This window comes from Trichoderma reesei (assembly GCF_000167675.1).
Source record: "Trichoderma reesei QM6a unplaced genomic scaffold TRIREscaffold_5, whole genome shotgun sequence".
In the NCBI taxonomy this organism is placed as follows: Eukaryota; Fungi; Ascomycota; class Sordariomycetes; order Hypocreales; family Hypocreaceae; genus Trichoderma; species Trichoderma reesei.
In genome coordinates, this window is record NW_006711152.1 from 274675 (window position 1) to 295399 (window position 20725).

General features: G+C 55.1%; 5 protein-coding genes across 5 annotated transcripts; 3 read left to right on the forward strand and 2 right to left on the reverse strand.

Annotated features, from left to right (window-relative positions):
- Positions 1-17: 17 nt before the first annotated feature.
- On the reverse strand, positions 18-866 carry TRIREDRAFT_105307 (uncharacterized protein; the record flags this gene model as incomplete). The annotated part of the gene is made up of 3 exons (XM_006963753.1): positions 831-866; positions 719-750; positions 18-632 (listed from the first exon to the last, which is right to left on the reverse strand). Coding segments are annotated over exons 1-3 (350 nt in total), but the record flags the coding sequence as incomplete, so codon positions are not given.
- Positions 867-2685: 1819 nt separating this feature from the next.
- On the forward strand, positions 2686-6264 carry TRIREDRAFT_58631 (uncharacterized protein; the record flags this gene model as incomplete). The annotated part of the gene is made up of 3 exons (XM_006963574.1): positions 2686-2901; positions 3022-6128; positions 6186-6264. The coding sequence occupies 3 exons, from the start codon at positions 2686-2688 to the stop codon at positions 6262-6264; spliced, it is 3402 nt and encodes a 1133-aa protein (XP_006963636.1).
- Positions 6265-7506: 1242 nt separating this feature from the next.
- On the forward strand, positions 7507-7710 carry TRIREDRAFT_105311 (uncharacterized protein; the record flags this gene model as incomplete). Its single annotated transcript, XM_006963575.1, has 1 exon — positions 7507-7710. The coding sequence occupies one exon, from the start codon at positions 7507-7509 to the stop codon at positions 7708-7710; it is 204 nt and encodes a 67-aa protein (XP_006963637.1).
- Positions 7711-8504: 794 nt separating this feature from the next.
- On the forward strand, positions 8505-9604 carry TRIREDRAFT_58672 (uncharacterized protein; the record flags this gene model as incomplete). The annotated part of the gene is made up of 2 exons (XM_006963576.1): positions 8505-8936; positions 8990-9604. The coding sequence occupies 2 exons, from the start codon at positions 8505-8507 to the stop codon at positions 9602-9604; spliced, it is 1047 nt and encodes a 348-aa protein (XP_006963638.1).
- Positions 9605-14709: 5105 nt separating this feature from the next.
- On the reverse strand, positions 14710-19650 carry TRIREDRAFT_105313 (uncharacterized protein; the record flags this gene model as incomplete). Its single annotated transcript, XM_006963754.1, has 2 exons — positions 14710-17241; positions 17302-19650. 2 exons carry the CDS (start codon positions 19648-19650, stop codon positions 14710-14712), a joined length of 4881 nt encoding a protein of 1626 aa, XP_006963816.1.
- Positions 19651-20725: the final 1075 nt, after the last annotated feature.

The window sequence follows — 20725 nt, forward strand, 5'->3', positions numbered from 1 at the left end:
AGCATAGCTATCCTTTTGAAGAGCCGTCTATCGTCGTCTTCAACATGTGACATTTGGCGTTTCCCATGCAGACATCCAGGGATATGTACAGAGTATATCGGATGTCCAGATGCCCCTTTCGTTCCACCAGTTTCGTTGCCGAGCATGAGACGTTCCCTTCCATGTTGGGCGCTTCCTCATTCTCGGACAGGATCATAATCTTACACAGGTTGCACTTGTATGCACACCTCTAATAGCCGGGAATTTGTTTTCCCGCGCTCGATCGCAAGCTTGGAGTGCAAATTAACCCAATCAATATCTTCGTAATTTTCTTTCGTCTTCATTTCGTCCCTCACGCCTCACTCCCCTGCGTCCTCCATCTGGGCGGCCCAAATCTCGAGACAGTCTCGAGCTTGCCATCGCCAAGCTTGACGTGCGCAGCGCGGATCATGCGCGGCTCGAGGCGCAAGGTAGACCGGACGTCGTGGTGGACGGCGGCGGAGGAGTCGTAGCGCATGACGAAGTAGTGGCCGTGGGTGTGCTTCATCTGGTGGATGGAGACGGGTTTGGGGAGGGAGAAGACACCCCAGTTGGAGAGGCCGCGGATGACGCCGCCGTTGCGGAGGACGAGGGATCCTACTGTCTGGGCGATTCTGCAGTCGGAGTCAGGGGCGGGATTTTTCGAGATTGATGGCTGAGACTGGGGAGAGTTGGGGCTTGGGATTGAAAGCTGACGTACTCTTTTACCTCGGTGAGGTTGCCCGGCCGGACCTAGAGTGGTAGTTAGCGGAGATGTTTGGCAAAACGGGGATCGATAATCTGAATAGAAGATGGGGATGGAATTGACTCACAATGGCTATTAATTCGTAGAGCATCGTTGCGACGGCACCTACAAGCGGTTGTGGAGGATGCAATGAGAGAGACATGCGACTCTGTGTGGGATGGTGTTGAAATTCTGAGCGGGATAATATGCCGAGGTTTTGCCGTGGTGAGTGTGCAAGGGTGGTGACGGAATTACCTTGTACGGAGACGGAGTTCATGCGTGCAACGGAAAAGGATACACCGAGATGCGATTGACTCTGCAGAATACGATAAAGGGTAGATGATATGGTTACAGTTCTATTGTTACAGTTCTAGCCCATGCGTTGAGTATAATCCGGCTATATCCTCTCCTTGGACAGAGCCTGCCAAACCCCCCACGGCAGCCTCCATCCGCCCGTCCTGACGGCAAACGGATCAAAGTTGGCCTTTTCCAGGCTCAGCAGCCATTGGGCCGCTGGCACGGCTTCCAGCAAGACGCCAAAGCCTCTCCGGACATCCCGCGCGGCGTCGCTCTCCTCGTCGACGTAGTGGTGCTCGCCCTCGCCCTGGTGCTCAAACTCGTGACCCGGATCCTGCCCCGCCTTCAACCGCTTGAGCATCTCCCGCGCCGTGATGAGATGGTCATTGGCGCGCGTGGCCACCTTGAAGATGGCGTCCTGCAGGCCGGGAGCGCTGGGCCCCTGGCGAAAAACTTGCTCCTCCTTGACACCCTCCTCGGCCATGACGTCGAGGGGCAGCAGCAGGGCCTGGCTGCGGCTCGGGGTCTCGAGGCCGGAGGGCGACCTGACGGGCTGCGGGGGCGCGGCCAGGACGGGCACGCCCCGCAGCACCGCGACGATGCCACACGCCTTGCCGATATGGCTGGCCAGGTGGTCCACGTGCATGGACCGCAGCGGCATGGATGCCAGAGTCGCATACATGATGGTCGAGTACGTGTTCTCGGCATAGTCCTCCAGGCTGGCCAGGGTCGCGAAGGGCCGATTGTCCATGTGCCTCTCGCGCGTGCGGATCAGGCGCGAGACCCAGAACTTGATGCTTTTTGTTGACGACGTCGAGCCGCCGCCGCCGCCCCCGGTCCGCTGCTCCAGCTCGCGCAGGGCCTTGTGCAGCAGGATGCAGATTGGCTCGCGCGGGGGCTGCCCGGAAAAGGTCCTGTCGATGGCGTCGTGCCAGAACTTGACGCGCATGGCGCCGATGGTGGGATTCGACACCATCTCGGGCAGCCGGACCAGCTCGAGGTTGAGCGCGCGGAGGGCCGCGTAGGTGTCCTGGACGGGGGGCGGCATGAAGCGGCGGATGAGGTGAGCATCGTAGTCGCTTGTCCTGCAGATGGGAGGTCAGCCAATTGCGTGGTTTAGGGTGCTATGCCAGCAGTGATAAGGGCCGTCTGATCGGGATTAGGGAGGAGAAGCCGTACTGAAGCTGCTTCAAGCAGTATCGCCGAGCTGATTCGACGTCGGCCTCGGTCACGGTTGCGAAGCCGCGACAGCCCCGAGGAGCTGAGACGAGCCTTTTCAGGCCATTGCCTAGAGCGCTGGGACGATGCATATGCATGCAGCCACGAATTCCAGCCCGAGGCTCGTCAGTCGATTGCCACCATCGTGGTGATGCCTCGGCGAGAGTCGCATTGCATTGGCCGCTATTTATTTTGGATCGTTTTTCCAGTGACAAAAGAAGCTGCGTTTTCAATGCTCAGATATGGGCGGCTCGTGATTGGTCCGCCAATTACTCCGACGGACAAATGCGGGGCCACTCTAAATCGATGACGCGGTCATGTGACCTCTTTACACGGTTCGCGATTTGGGACAGACGAGGCGCGTCTCCCGGCAGGTTTGGCTGCCCAGATGCGCGTCACGGCTTGTTTGACGTGCTGGACTTTTGCAGATGGAGCTGGAATCCTCGCAGGAGCCGCCGGTGAAGAGGCGCAGATTCTTCAAGGATGCGGATGAGCCTTCGTCCGATCCGGCGGCGTTTAGTCCGAAGCGCGAGTACAGCTCGTCGCTCGAGCCGAGGCGGTTCTTCAAGACGGAGGACGAGGATGACGACGACGAGGTAATACCGAAGAAGGAGGACGACGGGGCACCAAAGAAGGAAGAGGCTGTCGATGACTGGGATCCGGAGGCGAGACGGAGCATCATTTGGAGCGCCTCGGGTCATGGCGAGAATGACGTTGCAGCAGAGGAATCGGCGGCACCGGGCCAGGAGCAGGCTACATCCAAGGATTCCTCAGGGCAACAAGACTCGTCGGCGGTCACTTTCGATCGGGACACATTCGAGAGCTTTGTTGGAGGCAAAGTTGCCGCCAACGTCCTGCGTACGATTCAGCAACACTGCGGAAACAACCTTGAACGAGCCGTCAACATGTACTTTGACGGCACCTACAAGAAGCTCATGATGAAGTCGAAGCCCCCATCTGCGAGCCGGACACAGTCTACGGATGGGCTGATCCAGCCGTCGCCGCTTCCAATTCGACGCAACATGCCATCCGCACGATACGTGGGCGCTTTCGGCGTCGAGGGGTGGGCTACCAGAAGCGGCACGAATCTCTTGAAGCATGGTGAAGCCGTCAGGATCGAGCGACAAAAGATACAGCCTCCTCCGCCGCCAAAGACGAAGCCCCGGCTCGGAGTCCCCCCTACCCCGGTCAAAACGAACACGGCTGCCTCGAGACGAGTCGACGTCATTGTGCGATTTACGAACCAAAGGGGCCAGGAGATTGGGCGTCTGGCCAAGGATACGGCTAATTGGGTGTCGACATTGATGGACCAGAAGATTTGCAAGTTCGAGGGTACATGCGTGTACTGCCCTGAGCGTGCACGAACAAACGACACCGTCTTCCTCCAGCTGCGATGCTTCCTGCTCGACTCTGCCTTTGTCGACCGCGGCTTCACCCCCGCGAGCGATGCGTCAGCTACCTGGTTCGAACAACAGACTGAAACAGCGCAAGAGAAAGAACTTCGACTGAGGCAGGTTGCGCTGGTCAGGCTGTTTCAAGAGATCAATCTCCAGCCCGTCATCGCCAACGCTGCCGCGAAAGATGGGAGGTCGGGGCTTCTTCAAGCCGCCGAAATGGACGAGCAGAAGCAAAAAGAATCCAAGAAGGCGGTTGCGAATGGTAACAAGGAGTCTGGAAACTCATCACCGTCTGATGAGGCAGAAGAAGGAGAGGAGCTGGAACAAGACCAACTCGATGCGCTGTATAAAAAGGCCCAGACATTCGACTTTAACATGCCCGAAGCAGAGCCGGCGAGCACATTTGCCATGACGCTTCGCCCCTATCAAAAGCAATCCCTACATTGGATGATGGCCAAGGAGAAGGACGAAAAGAGTCACAGGGAGCCATCGATGCATCCGCTATGGGAGGAATATGTGTGGCCTGTCAAAGATGTCGACGACAAGGACCTGCCTGTAGTAGAGGGACAGTCCAAGTTTTACGTCAACCCGTACTCTGGCGATCTGTCCTTGGACTTTCCGGTTCAGGAGCAGCACTGTCTCGGCGGGATCCTTGCTGATGAGATGGGGTTGGGAAAGACGATTCAGATGCTCAGCCTGATTCATACGCACCGATCCGAGAATTCTCGGAATACCGGACACTCCTCCCTGGACGGGTTGAGCCAGCTCCAACGCTTGGGCAAGAATTCGCCAAACGTCTTGGATGCGCCTCGCACAACGTTGGTGGTGGCCCCGATGTCACTACTGTCACAGTGGTATAGCGAGGCCGAGAAGGCTTCCGTGGCCGGCAGCATGAAGATTCAGCTATACTACGGCGCTGAAAAGGCACTGAATCTGCAGGCCCTCTGCTGTGGCTCCAGCGCCCCAGACCTCGTCATCACCAGCTATGGCGTTGTTCTGTCAGAGTTCACCAGCATTGCCGCGAAGAACGGCGACAGGTCTTTGCACAATGGCATCTTCTCTCTCAAGTTCTTTCGCGTGATCCTTGACGAGGCACATTACATCAAGAATAGAGCGTCCAAGACGGCACGAGCGTGCTACGAGATCTCAGCCGACCATCGATGGGCGCTGACGGGCACCCCCATTGTCAACAGACTGGAAGACCTATTCAGCTTGGTGCGTTTCCTGGGCGTCGAGCCATGGAACAACTTTTCGTTCTGGAAGACCTTCATCACCGTGCCATTCGAATCTGGCGACTTTGTGCGCGCCTTGGACGTGGTGCAGACGGTCTTGGAGCCACTGGTCACCCGAAGAACCAAGGACATGAAGACGCCGGACGGCCAGCCACTGGTGCAGCTCCCGCCGAAGCAGATTGAAATTGTTGAGGTGGAACTCTCAAAGCCAGAGCGAGACATCTACGACCACATCTTCAACAAGGCAAAGAACACTCTTACCAGGAATGTCGAGGCCGGAACGTTGCTCAAGGCGTTTACGACTATTTTTGCTCAGATTTTGCGGCTCCGTCAGTCGTGCTGCCATCCTGTTCTGGTCCGTAACAAAGACATTGTTGCCGATGAGGAAGAGGCTGGCGCTGCGGCCGACGCGGTCACGGGCCTGGGCGACGACATGGACCTTGAATCGCTCATTACCCAGTTCACCGCCATTACGGACGAAGCCACCAAGGACAAGCAGACGTACGGGGCGCACGCGCTGGACGAGATCCGGAACGAAGCCGAAAAGGAATGCCCGCTATGCTTTGACGAGCCGATGAATGAGCAGATTGTGACTGGGTGCTGGCACTCTGCGTGCAAAAAGTGCCTGATGGATTTTATCAAGCACGAGACGGATCATGCCAGGGTGCCAAGGTGCTTCAACTGCCGTGCACCGCTCAACCAGCGAGACCTGTTTGAGGTTGTGCGTCACGACGACAGCGACGATGCGTTTGCTTCATCAAAGCCTCGATACAGCCTTCAACGACTCGGCCTCAACTCGTCGTCCGCCAAGATTGCTGCGCTGATATCGGAGCTCCGGGCACTACGCCGAGAGCGGCCCAACATGAAGTCGATTGTCTTTTCGCAATTTACATCCTTTCTGTCCTTGATCGAAACTGCCCTTACGCGCTTCAACATCAAGTTTCTGCGCCTCGACGGAAGCATGTCGCAGCGGGCCAGAGCAGCGGTGCTGCAGCAGTTTACAGAGAGCAACGGCTTCGTGGTGATGCTGATGAGCCTGCGAGCTGGAGGCGTGGGCCTGAACCTCACAAGCGCGGGGCGCGTGTTCATGATGGATCCTTGGTGGAGCTTCGCCGTGGAGCTGCAGGCGATTGATCGGGTGCACAGACTCGGGCAGCAGGATGAGGTGGTGGTGAAGAGGTTCATTGTGAGGGGAACTGTGGAGGAGAGGATGCTCAAGATCCAAGACAGGAAGAAGTTTATGTGAGTGCTGCCGGAGGTCATTCGTTTGACATTTGCCCAGGCTAACTAGATCTGCAGCGCAACATCACTGGGTATGATGAGCGATGAGGAGAAGAAGCTGCAGCGGATCGAGGACATTAAAGAACTCCTCAGCTAGACGACACAGCCGCAGGACGCGGGTCTTAGAGAGGACGTGGTGATGGAGTATCGCGGTGGCTATTGCATGTGGCGGTCTCAGTTCTATGGCGCATAAGTTTGCTTTGGAAGCATTGAAGGCATCGTATCATTTGTGTTTACTACGTGGCATGGCATTTGATGGGAAAAAGAGTGTATACTATATGCTTGGCTGGTCATGGCACTCGAGAAATTCTCTCTCGATCACAGAGTCAAGGTAGACGTGGAGGTCGAGTCAAGGAGAGACGGACCCCGTCTGGGGTAAAATACCACGATGCTACACGGGTCGGGGTGATGAAGAGACCCCGGAAGCGTCAACTGCCAATGAAGAGTAGCATCATGTGTTGTCAGTGTTGCTGTCTGAAGGTGACATGCGGGCATCTTTGCGGTGTTGCAACAACCGTCACGGAGCGGTGCATGAGGCTCAGGGATGATCATTGCGGTATACGGGAGAGACTCCACAGCCGTCCCCGGTGAGGCTTCTGGTCAATATAACTAACTGCTAGGATTGTTTCAGGGACAGGGCCGACGGAGTTGGGAGCTGGGGATTGGGCGGGAATGTGTGGTGTTTGCAGATGAGGATGATTCGGATACCCTCTAGGGAGTCCAATTGCTCTTCCGTCAGCCTCTTACTGACTATGAGCCTTTCATAATATCTCTACTATATTGTGATGTATTAGCAGTAGAATGGGTGAAACCGCCATCCAATGTTCAACGTCCACCGACAGATCCAGGGGTCCCCCCCCGTCCATAAAGGGGCGGGGCCGCAGGACAAGCCTCGAAATTAGCACCCGAAATTACCGGCCCAGGGGTCCCTCAGCCCACACGAAGGTGACCTGTCCCCCTGTAGGACCCTGTTCGCAGGTGAGCGATGGCTCTCATACGAGCTCTGAGGTTGAATGGGCTCATCAAAGGAATACGAGGCGAGTGAGCTGTGGTGCCCGGGCCAAGCGGGCTCCTTTTTTCTCTATACGAGAACCGGAGAGCATTACGGGGTACTAGTAGTCGTGAATTTTTTAGCTGGGGAAACAAGGGATAATAAATACAGTGATCGCCCCGGATGCGCGCGGAAAGGAGGAAAGGAGATCTCTTTTTGCTTTTCCACCATCTCCAGTCGCTCATTTAGTTACAGACATACACACATACACAGTCATTACCGAGGTCTCCTCAAACAAGCCCCATAATACACCAAATCTCGAGTCGAAACATCTCATCACCAGCCAAGATGCAGTTCAACAGCCTCACCTTCATCGTCGCCGCCCTGGCCGGCCTCGCTGCCGCCGCTCCGGCTCCGGCTCCCTCCGTCGACGGAAAGCTCATCTGCGGCGAGACAAAGGGAACTGTGATTGGATGCCCGTTCGGTCAGATCTGCCTGCTTGCGCCGGGGGCTGACAAGAAGTCTGCTTTGGGAGTCTGCCAGGCTCTGTAAAAGAGTGGTGAGTTCCTCATGCTGTTGTTGATGGTGGTGGTGGTGGTGGTTGAGAGGAGATTTGGGTTGCTGATTAGGTTTGCGATAGGTCTTTGAGGAGACAAGAGGATGCCGGGGACGCGTCTGAGAGGCTGGATTGGTTGATGTAATGGATTGATGGAGATGAGGTTTATTGATTCAAGCGATTATTCATACGACGATGAAAGATAATACAAATAATACCCTATGGCTTGTCAACGCAAGTCCATGCTGGAGACCAAGTGCCTACCTAGTCCGCTCTCCTGTTGCGTGATGTTTTGTCAATTGAGACATAGATTGTGATGTGAGATAACGTATAGCTCATATATGATACTTGACTCCATCTACATCGGTCACGGATCGATGGATCGACGCGCCTGGAGCCATAGAGTTCTGACGTGGTGAAAGAGGACTTGGCTCGTTTAGGCATGTGAGGGCCATTGGGAGCAGTAACAGAGCGACTCTTTTTGCTCGACCTTGACGGCAGTGGATCATGTCAACTGTTTATGCTGATGATCTTTAAGAGCTTATTTGCATGTCATACCTTTAACCATGTGGATCTGATGGAGATATGGAGTTGCTGCAGTCCGGTGGCGATCTGGTGATGTTTGGATTACTTCCTATTTAGGCAATAAGCAGACTGCGCGAGACGTACACTCACAGCCATGAGATAAAGTATTTATTTTGCACCTTTTCGTCGTGAATCTAATGTCAATCACTTTTTCAATCTACCGCAAAGAATTGTTTCTCTCATCTCCGCTCACACAGCTTCCACAATGGATCGTTACGCTGTCGCTCATGCCTCTCGCAACGGCCCCGGAGACGCTCGTCCAACGGCCCTCCAGATAGTCCAAGATGAGTTGCAGTACGGCGACAAATCTTCATCTTCTCTATCAGAGCTCACAATTGTCATCACTGGTGCAACGTCTGGCATTGGCTATGAGACTGCCCAGGCGCTCTATGCCACAGGGGCAAAGCTTTTCATCACGGCGCGAGATACCGCCAAGGCTAGACAAGCCATTGACAGAATTGTGTCGAGTATTTCTCCAGTCAATGGAAGACGGTACCAAGAGATTGAGGTTGTGTGCATGGATATGGATTCCCTTGCGTCTATGAGACACGCGGCGGGGGAGATTCTCACCAGGGCGAAAACGATCAACGTCTTGATCAACAACGCTGGTGCGTACAGACTATCATGCCCTCGAATTGTCTATCAACTAACAATCTCTTCAAATCAGGCATCGCGGAAATCTCACTTGAGCATACAAAAGACGGCCTAGAGCGCAACTGGGGCGTAAACTACATAGCACACTTCCTCCTCACCCACCTCCTCCTCCCGCGCCTCGAAGCAAGCAGCTCCCCAGTCCGCCGCTCCCGCATCGTCAACCTGAGCACCACCGGACATAGACTCTTCCCAACCCACCTCGAAGACCCAAACTTTGAAAAGACGCCGTACGAGCCAATGTCTGCGTATGCAACGTCGAAGCTGGCCCTCATATACCACGCCAACTATCTCGACCGGCACTTTTCTGATCGTGGGATTAGAGCTGTGTCGGTTCATCCGGGGACTATACGGACACCGATGCTGGACAAGTATGACGCCTTGCGTAGTGAGAAGGTTGATTTGCCGCCAGCGTATGCGGAGGAGCTCAAGTCTGCCGAGCAAGGCGCTGCGACGACTGTCTTTGCGGCGATTGCGGCGTGTTTGGAGGATAAGGGCGGGGTTTATCTGGAGAATTGCACGTATGGAAAGGAGGCTGCTGAGGATCTGGGGCCGATGGATGGGGGATATGCGGCGTTTGCGTTTGATGAGGAGGTGGAGGAGAGGCTTTGGAAGGATACGTGCAAGTTGCTGGGGGTTTCCGAGGCGTTGTAGCGAACTTGGGTTATTACTCAGATAAACTGAAAGAAGGAATGGTTGTAGAAGCTTTGAAGTGGAGGAGTGCTTCTCCTCGTCTCTTGCGCCAGACATTTGAAGACGCAATAAGGTCCCAGCATCCGTCCAGCACGTCGTGCCATTTGTGGGCAAACTCATCGGTCACCTCCCAGTTGTGCGCGTCCCACGAGTTTTCGCCCCAGATCATCAAGCCCGGGCGACTGCAGCTCAGTTGAAACTTTCCTACTCCAGTGAGATCTTCACAGAGCTCGGTTTCGTCCCATTCCTTTGAACATGCCAACTTGTGGAGGACATTGTCACGAAAGCGTGGGAAAGGGATCAGATCCAGCCATGGGTGATGGCTCTCTTTCTGTTGTAGTTCTGTAGGTTGCAGATTAAACGGTAGGGATGACTGTGATGGTGCCTTGTCTGTGGAGAAGCTTGAGAGCGAATCATCTTGGCAGACGGTGTTCCACGGATAGCTAAGGAGGGTAGCATTTGCAACTAGTCCACGGATAATGTTGTTGTGAACAAGTGTGAGAAGCCGATAGTCAGCTGAGAGGATCGAGTTGCTTGCAGATGAGAAGTAGGCGCCACACGGGAGACGCGGTTCTGATGCGGAACCAGGCTCATGGCATAAGATGAATCTGTCATGCCGGGTAGGTACTGGTTGAAAAGTTTGTCCCCTTTGCTTTGCTTTAGCTGCTTCCCGGAGACCTGTAGCAAAACTGTGAATCTCTACATACCAAGGATCATACATCCAGGCTGGAGAAGCTTACGGTAGTTGTGTTGCGCTCGGCGATTCTGCAAGCGGCGTCTCTCTACTACAGGGGCGGCGCATGTTTGGGGCTTTGCCACAGGTACACTCTGCCTTTTCATGGTCCTTTTGCGTGCAGTCTGGCTTGGCTTGTCCAGCATCAAGTTTTGGTTCTGAGAGGGAGGCGGTTGATGGATTCACTTCGGAGTTTTGGGACTTATAAGGCCGAGGCTGACATTCGATGGTCTCCGCGTCCACTTCGTAAACAGCCGCATTATTTCCAGGACAGGAAGTAAGTCTGCTGCTGCTATCCCGTAAATGGCAGCTCATAACAGTTTGGGATGTCTTGCATTCCAGATATATCTCAAGTTAGAAGGGAACAACCGGTGTTGTCATCGAGTTAGCAGCCATATGACCGTTGAAAACTTTCAAATCCAGGCGCTGGTGTACCGCTCTCGAGAATAATTCCTCCTCTAATGATCATGTTGAATCAGCTGGGAGGCTTGATACCCATATCCGCAAGCCGACATACTCCAAGCCTCTCATCTGCGAGAACGGATAAAGCAGAATGATGAACCCTCTCGCATCTTTTACGGTAACCTTGGAGTCTTTCGTAGGTAATACCAAATTCAGCGTAACCGTCAACCGTAGCCTCTGCGATAGTGTTATCAGCCAGAATATCACTATCATGGTCAGTGAAACGGTAACAGCGCCTTGACAGTTCACTTTTGGTCGTCCAGCGCACTTCGGTGAAGAAGCGAGGCCTAATATGGGGCTTGCTGCTCTCTGCTTCTAATAGATGCTGAGCGCGAATGATTAGGGGCGTTTTGTGCTTCAAACCAGAGGGAGTCGCTTGAAGGATATAGTCCATGAGATACCTCAGATTCACTTCCGAAATGACTGTTGCTTCATATGTCGCTAGGAGCTGAACCCCTTCATCTTCGTTTGGATGATACTCCCCGAGCAGGAGCTCATGACAAGGGGGACAATTGGAAAAGGCGATGTCTTTGTTGTCTTCAATCATGTATCCGGTCTTGAAGACGAAGGATGTCCGTCTGTCCAAGTCTGGCTCCCTTTCTAAAACAGCCAACAGAATTCCCATAAGCTGTTCGGATATCGGTGGGTAGAACAGCGCGGAAAAAGATGTTTTGATCGCCGCACTCGATATCGATTCATACGGCGCAAATTCAAAACTTCCAGGTTCATGCCAAGAGCGCCCGGGACTCATGTGTGAATCGTACAGGCAGATGTCGGCAAGGTTGATATCAGGACCTAGGGTGGAGATGGATGCTTCAATATCGAAATGACTCCAGGTCCCGATAAAATCGTGCATGCCGTAAATCATGTATCCTCGCATGGCTTCTCGGAGCAGGAGGGTGGCGTGAGACGCATCTCTACTCTCTATACGCAACCGCAGAAGCCCCTCAAAAGCTGGTTCGAGGAGAAGCAAAAGATCAAAGAGTGGAGGAGGATACCAGTCTGGTCTATAATCCCATGGCATCAAGCCAGCTGCGAAAAGGCTCTCCAGGTCATTAAGCAGATCAGCCACCCTATTGCCCTCCGATGTCGAGTCTTGAGCCACTGATCGGCCCAGTATTTGGAGACAATAGTACAGTAGATCACCGTACATCCATCTCCGACCAGCTCCCAACTTTTTATCTCGCAGAATTCGAAGTTGGCACACAATGATGGTTGCAAGGTCCAGCTTGATGCAATTTGTTTGGCCTTGTGCTGATATGTTTCTCCCAACCTCGGACTGCAGAAAGAAGTCAAGCAGGGTTCTGTGTAAAAATTCCCACCCCCACGAAAAATGCCCCTCGAGTTGTCGGTATTCTGGTCTCAACACCTTTAAATCGACGATGCCAACGTAACGCTTGACGAGAAGCCCAGCCGTTTTGACAGGAATGCCTAACGCCACGTCCTCACATGCCTTGTCCATCTCGGAAATCGAGCACTGACATGATACATTGAGCATCTTTCTTTTCAAGGCTTCATTTGCGTCAAGCATGAGATGGAATGCAGTCAGATTGAAGTCGCACCCTCTACCAAGAAATCCTTGGTTGAAATCTTCAAGCAGGGTTTGGTTCGTGATGAGCAAAGCAAAGTATCGAGCCGCTTCGTGTTGGTAGATAGCCTTGTCTTCGCCAAGTCTGTCCCACATCTCCTCATAAAGATTCTCGAGATCGGAAGGCAGTTTTTCCAGGCGTGAGTGGATTGTACCTTGGCCATCGTTGTTTCGGAGTCCTCTCTTCACGCTTTCAAGTGCCAGGACGAGCCAAAGGAATACGCCCTCGGCCTTCTCGACAAGAAGTCGTCTCACTTCATACAAGAACTCCCACGGGTAGCTGCCATATGTTTCGGGGATTTCTGCCAGTACAAATTTCAGCATATCTTCCTTGGTCAAAGCCTCGAGCTTGAATCCGTCACATTCAGAAAATTTCCGGCTGAAGACGTCCTCGCCACGGCTGGAAACGCACAACTTGACATTGGGGAGGCCAAGCAGAGAGTCAATCAGTTGGAGAATATGCTCTGTTTCTGTTGCTTCGTCCAGGCCGTCGATAATAAAGCAGACCGATCGATTGCACTGTTCCAGTATGCAATGAAGAACAGATTTCAACTGCGTGATTTCCCAGTCGCCCACCGTGTCTTGTTCTCCAGCAAATATGAATTCCGACAATACATAGCCAACCAGCATATGGTCGCTGGACAGCAGTTGATGATTCAGAGAGCAAAGCATCCCTCGTAGGTTCCTTTGTAAGATTTTCCCCGGCTTCCAGAAGAAGTGTGACACAATCAGGGTGTTTGGACTCCATCTGTCGATCCCTAATTGCGTCTTCTCATGCTGAACAATAAATTTCAAGAGCGTGCTTTTTCCAGAGCCAGGTTTTCCTTGGATCCAGAAGACTTGATCATCAGACTGTAGCCATTTTACGAAGCCTTTCCATGCCATCGCTACTTTGTCAAAGCCAAATTCTTTGTTGGACGCCTCTTTATCAAGTGAGTCAAATATTGACATATAGGTGGCTTTGTGAGCAGGACTGAGCCCGGTTCGCCGAGCATTCATAGACTCATATTTCAGGCTACGAAGGAGACGTTCCCTTTTCGCTTCGTTGACCACTTCCGTTTGAACATTGTTGATCTTTTGCTTCACGCGATCCTCAGACTGTTGTACTTGCTGCCTTGTCTGGGTGCCATCGCGAGTGATGAGATTTGCCATGTCTGTGTGCCCTGCTGCCATTTGGGAAACCAAGTGTTTCATAGAATCCGAAAGCTGAACAAAGTCTTGACGTCTCTGAAGTTGAATCGCATCCGATCTGGTACTGATCAAAGAGCAATGTTGGTTTAACTAAGATCTTAATATAAAGACATGGGACCAATGTAGGAGGCCTACCACAAACGGACCAGTAAGTGCGTCTCCAGAGTTCTCTGGTGTTTGCAGAACTGGTCGTAGAGACTTGTAATCTTTCTATTGCCCAACAAAGATTTGAAACCAGCGGCGATCGCTCTCATGGAGCTGCCAGGTTTTTGATTCTTGATGACTCGTTGTATCTCAACCTGCAATTCTTCTGCGGCTTTGCTGCACTTTTGGGCAATCGCATGGAGCTCCCTCTCTTCCTTGGTCTGCTGCTGGACAGAGCCAGCAGAGCGATTCATCTCGTCCAGCAAGACCTTGATAGATGCCGCATCTTGTTCCATCTGACGATCAGCAGTTGGACGGCCCTCGTAGACGTCTTTGCAGACGGTCAACACTTCCTTGGTGAAGGAGATGACCTGCATGATGCTGCAAACCAGCGACAACGCTTCGAGTCCAGACATTTTGACAAAAATGGTTCTCATTCAACGGGTGATGGGGCGACTTGGAAGGACAATTGAGATGGACAAGGCTGAGTTTGGGCGGGGAAAAGATCACGCCCGAAGCCTGATTTCAGCTTTCCACGCGGTAAACGATGATTGGAAGATGAGCCTTACCCTGTGCACACGTACATGTACATTGGGCCGCAATACAGCACATGACTGTATATTGTTGTCACTCACCTACCAACAGACTGCGAGACAAGCCTCTTCTAATCTAGACTTCTATATCAATCATGGAACGAATAGTGGAAGAGCAAAACGCGGTAACCAGGGGCTACTGACGGCATGCAACAGATATAGCAGCCTATGAGACGGAAAAGGATAGAGACACATAAAGACTAAGATACGATCTTATAGAAGTAGAAGCAGTCAAACATAAGTACAGAGAAGAGCGGGAACTAGAGAATGGTATCAATTGAACAAATATATAAACTGAATTAAAGTATTCTACTAAATAGTCTTACAACCCTTCCAAAGACAACGCTCTCTATATCTAAGGGGTGATGGTAACCGCCGTAGCCTTGGTAGTAGTGGCCTTGGTAGAAGTGGCCGTTGTAGGAGTGGCCTTGTTAGAAGTAGTAGCCCCAGGGGCACTCCAGCCAGGCAGATGCTCAGCCACCATGGCCAGGGGAACACACGTCTGCGCAACACCGCCGACAACGGTATACTCCAAATCAGAATCCATCAGCGTCGCCGCACCGCTATCCTTGTCGCTGACGAGGAAGATCTTGTTCAGCTGGCCCTTGATGTCGCAGACAAAGGGGTAAAACACGTTCTGCATGCTGTCCATGGGCACAAGGACCGTCGAGCCCGTGCTCGTCACCACCGGGAACAGCGTGATCATCTCGGCGCCGAGGGGGATGGCGTCCCAGGTGGCGAGGCGGAGACGCGAGGCGCCCACGGCGGTGATGGTGCTGGGGAAGTAGTACAGGATGCGGCTGACCGAGTCGCCGGTGACGAGGGGCCGGGTGACGTCTGCCATGAAGGAGGCGCCGTTGGTGAGGGAATCCATGGACACGGTGCTGTCGGCGGCGGAGACGAAGAGGCTGCCGTTGACGTGCGGGTTGATGAGCAACTGGCCGGTTGCGTCCTTGAGGACGACGGGGCTGGACTCGTGGGGGCCGTCATCAGGGGAGCTGGTGCTCGTGGCGGTGGAAGTGGCATCCGTTGCGGTGGCAGTGGTAGAAGCATCTGTCTTGGTAGTCGTGGCGGAAGCCGTGACAGAAGCAACAGAAGTATCCGTGGCAGGGTCCGTGGCAGCAGGGGAAGCCGTGCGAGTGAGAGTATCCGCGAGGATCTTGGCTTGGACGTTGCCACTGGCCGTTCCGGTGGCGGTGCCAGCAACAGTCCCAGCAGAAGAAGTCTGGCTGATGGACGCAATCGTGGTGAGCGTCGTCGGGGCACGGTCAAGCAGCTGGATACGCTTCTTGTGCGGCGAGGACACCTTCCTGTAGCTCCAGATGATGTTGGCCGGCGCCGCCGAGCTGGGAGCGCCCCCCCTGTACATCATACAGTCGGGCATGGCACCGAACATCTGGCCGAAGAAGTTGGCGCCGACACAGAGGTCATCGGTCGCGCAGATGTTCACGCAGGCCGCAGCGTTGTTAGTCCTGGCGACCCTGTAGAGGACGTCCGCGTAAATGAGGCCGCAGCTGATCTGGAACGCGGCACCGCTGGAAGAGCAAGTCTGTCCGTCGCTGCCGGGGCAGCTGAGGGAGCCGCAGTCGGCGCCGGAGGGGGGAACGGAGGTGGTGCCACCTGAGGGGGGAGCAACGGTGGTAGCAGGGGGCGCAATGGAGAGGTTCTCGCCGACGCAGCCCGAGGCAAAGACGGGGGCGTCGTACTCGTCCAGGGTGTAGGTGCCCTGCTTGATGTCGGAGAGGTCGAGGACGAGGGTGTTGACCATGCCGACGCTCCAGTGGATGCCGTAGCAGCCATCCTCGGGGTCGGTGTTGACCTCGCCGTTGTTGACCTCGTTGGTGAAGTCGTACTCCAGGCTGGCTCGGACGCCAGGGGTATCGACAAGCTTGATTTCCTTGTCATACTTGCCCTTGAGGATGTTGATGCCAAATCCGAGGGTCACAGGGAGGCCGAGAGTGGAGTTGACCGTCAGACTGCCATCAGCCTGGACCGTGTCCCGGATGTTGGGAGTCCAGCCCGACTTGGAGGAGCTGCGAGGGTTGAGGACATCCAGCTTGGCTGAAAGAGAAGTCCACTGCATGTCAGCACCAACAAGATACTGTCCAACAGCGCTGATGTCCAGATCGACGGAGATGCCCAGAGACAGCACAGGTCCGATGGCGAAGATGTCGGGAATGGACAGCCCCGGCAGGCCCAGGGACAAGAAGTCATACTCCTTCTTGGGGTTCCACTGCGCAAAGGCGTTCATACCAAGGTAGAGCCCAGCATCCAGGCTTCCGTCCAGAGACAGCTGAGCCTTGGTCAGGCCGCTGGTCAGGGAGAAGGACGCGCTGCCGAGGAGCTTGAGCTTGCCGTCAACGTGGCAGTCGACACACCAGAACTCAACGCCGGGCTCAGGGTCAGCCTCGCCGATGACGACGCCCTTGATCTTGTCGAGGGCCGCATCCTGGGCATTCCAGTACTCGCCCTTGTCGGGGGTCCAGGTGTAGAACTTGAAGCCATCGCCCCAGGGGGAATCGTCCAGCGCGCTCTTGGGCGGCGCAATGCTGATGGGGAAGTCAAAGGACCTGTTATAGTCACCGGTGACGATGAAGATGGCCGCCGCCAGGATACCCGATGCGAAGTTCTTGGCCATTCCGAGCACGGTGTTGCCGAGATTGCCCAGGTTCTTGAGCGCATCCTTTCCAAGGTCCGAGGCGATGCTGCCGAGACTGTTACCGATGGACTTGGCACCGTCGGCGACGGCGTTGTAGGCCTTGGTCGCGGTCTTGTCAACCCAGGCAACGGCCTTACAGGCGATTGAGGGCCAGCATCTGCCCTCGAGAAGGGCGCGGGCCTCCACGTCACTTGGCTGGACACCAGGGATGACAGCCGCCAAGGTGGTCTGTGTAACAAGTCAGCTAGTCCATTCGTACGGGGAGATAAGGGGGGAGGGGGCACTCACGTCGATGTCAGCATCTTCAATGGAATAGTAGCCCAGCTTGTTGTTCAACCGCTGATCAAAGTCAGGACCACAGTAGATGGCCGGCAAGCCACGGACCTCTGTGGTGTCAGGCACAGTACAGCCATATGCAGTTGCAAGCTCCGGGTTCGCCTCAAGCGTGGGCACAGAAGTCTCAATGACACCGAAGTCAACACCAACCTCCTGGGTAATATCAGCAACCGACTCAGTAGAACCAGAGCAGCTGACAGACTTGGAGCCGTCGTTGAAGGAGATGCTGCTGGCAACAAAGTAGACGTAGTGGCCGTCTGAGCTGCAGCCGGGGTCGGCGGTGACGATGATGAGCCTGTCGCTGCTGCCCTCGGCAGCCGCCCAAGACTGCTTGGCGGCGTTGTAGGCATCTGCGCCGTTGAAGCTGGCTGACAGGGTGCTGCCCGAGCCGCACTGGATGTTGAGGATGTTGGCAGAGTTGTCCAGGATGACGGAGGGATACTGGAAGGTCATGTTGACTCGGACGGTCGGGGCGTTGACGGCATCCGAGGCGTCAGACGGCGGGTTTGTGTTTCCGAACCAGAGCTGGGAGACCTCCTTGGGCTTGATCACATCGGTGCTTGAAACATCGACGTTGGGGGGAGCCAGCGGACGAAGAGTCACGGTTGGCTGGGCGGGGAGCTTCAGGGGGCCAGCGGGAATGTCCAGGCTGCCTGGGATATCGGTTGTGACGGTAACGTCATCAGCGGTGGTGGTGGCTGCACTCGACGACGTGGCATCTGGGACGCTCGTTGAAGCATCCTTGGTGCTTGTCGAGGTGCTGTCAGCGCTGGACTCGGTCGTAGAAGCTGAAGAAGCCGAGGATGTCGTAGCCGGAACATCAGTCGAAGGGGTGGAAGCCGCGGAGCTGCTGCTAGAGGAAGATGAGGAGGACGTGGCATCGGCTGGGCCGGTGGTAGCAGCAGGGCTGGTGTTGGAGGAGGAGGCAGTAGAAGTGCTGCTTGAGGCGGAAGCACTGGTAGAAGTCTGGGAAGACTGAGAGCTAGTCGACGTAGACGACGCCGCGGTGGTGGTTGAGGTGCTCTTCGAGGTAGAAGTAGACGTAGTGGTGGTCTTGGTGCTTGAAGATGTAGTAGTAGTAGTCTTCTTAGTCGAGGTAGAGGTCGTCGTCTTCTTGGTAGACGTAGACGTAACCTTAGTCGAGGTCTGCGGAAGCTTGCTGCTCAGCACAGCAACTTGGCCGTTGGCTCGTGTCGTAGACTTGTTCAGCGTCTTCTTCAACCAGCACATGCCGTCGTGGTAGGAAGCAGCAAGACATCCACTGGTCTGGTCACACCAGGCAACGCAGCTGCTGAAGCTGTGGAGGCTCTTCGACGCCAGATCGCCACCAGGCCGGTCGACGTTGCAGGCAACCGTAAAGCTTCTGCCCGTCGACTCCTTGATCTGCTTGCCGTTCTGGCTAGGGCAGAGGGAAGGCGGAGGGCTCAGCGCCGAGTCGAGCACAGCCACCTGGCTGTTCGTCCGTGGGGTGGGAGCAGTAACCTTGCTCTTCAGCCAGCAGTGGCCGTCGTGGAAGACAGAGGCAGCACACCCCTTGGTCTCGTCGCACCAAGCAACGCAGTCTCCAAAGTTGGCCAGCGCCTTGTTCGCCAGGTCTCCGCCGGGACGGTCCGCGTTGCAGAAGACGGTAAACGTCCGGCCGCTCGTCTCCTTGATCACCTGTCCGTTGGGGCCGGGGCAGAAGACCGGGCCGGTGGGCAGCATGGAGCTCAGAACGGCAGTGTTGGCCCCTGAGACGGCGACTGCGGGCTGCAGCGACTTCTTCAGGTAACAGGTGCCAGAGCGGAAGCTCGCAGCCACGCAGCCAGAGGTCACGTCGCAGAGGTTGATGCAGTTGGCAAAGTCGGGCGTCTGGACGTGCTTGAGATCGCCCTTGGGGTGGTCAACGCCGCACTGGACGGTGAAGGACCGTCCATCAGGGCCCTTGACCCGGCTGCTGCCGTCTGCAGGGCAGGAGATGGGCTTGGGCACATATTGAGAGCGAACAGCGTTGGTGGTCTTGCTGTTGGCGACGGCGGGCTGGATGGAAGACTTGAGCCAGCACGTCTTGCCCGAGTAGGAGACTGCACGGCACGAGGCCTGGGTCGAGCACACGTTGATGCAGTCGTTGAGGCTCTTGGCGGTGACGGACTTGTAGTCGCCGCCGTGGTGGTCGAAGCCCGTCTCTACGGCGAACTGGACGCCATTGGGGGCCCGGTAGGTCGAGGTCGATCGGGCGGCGATCTCGTTGCTGTCGACAGCCGGGATAGCGTGGCCGGCGGCCTCTGTCACCAGAAGGAGAAGCGTGAGGAAGGGACGCATCGCTTCTCAGGACGAAGAGCCGTTCGTTGAAAGATGGGTTGAACAAACGAAACAGCCTGGAGAGATCCAGGTGCCGGACCCCTTGATATCTACATCTCGACACCACCACCTCGCCTATGGCGATCAGTAGTAGTAGTAGAATTTCTCATGAGGGCAAGAGACTACGGAGTTCACCGTCCGGCAACGTGCTTCGAGATGAGCCCATTCTGCGTGAGGCCAGAACGGAAATGTGGGAGCAGCACCGCGCTATCGAATCGACTCAGTGTGTGTTTTGTGAGGCTATCGTGAGCGTAGCGCCAAGACTATTGAGAGGTCCCATGGGCCTATGACCAATCTCACCCAGATCTGCATGAGCACTGGCTGAGCTGAAGCAGCTGCCCTTCTCCACAGAGTAGCTGGATCTGGGCATATTCCAGACGGGTGGTCCCATGGAGGGTTCAGGCAAAGCTCCCCAAGCCTCTTTCGGGGGCCGTCCCGAGCGTTCCTGGATCAATCTAGAACCACGAGCGCCTCCGGATCTCGCCCCAATCGTGGCGCAGAGCTCCCCTGCGGGCCAGACCGAGGTGTGGTAAAAGAGACTCAGCTACGGAGTGGGCGGGTGCCAGCACACCAGGAGGAAGAGATTTCCGTGGGGCCTGTCTTTGGGCAAGGCAGCTGAGTGGTGGTTCGCCCCGTGCTACTGGCGGTGGTCGTTGTTAGCACTGGTTGATCAAGTGGGCGAGCCAGCTCGAATCTAGAAGGTCGCCGGGTCTCGATCGGGCTCAGCCAGCCTCGATTTCTAGATGCTTAGTACCTACAGTAGGTATGTTATGTCCGCGGAGACAGGGGCAAGGGGGGTTTGGGGGAGGCAAAACCACATGGCATATTTCAAACGATTGCAGAGACTTGGATATACTACTACATAGTAAATCATTGTACTTCTATGATGCTCGTGCTGTTGCTAGAGTCATGTCCATGTTTCGCCACTTGTGTGTGCTGTTCCAGTAGTAGCAGATCCATGTGCCCGGGATAGGCGCCGTGCTTATCTACCTAGTTTGCCGTGGCGCTCAGGATTAGGCATATGTTGAAGCATTAT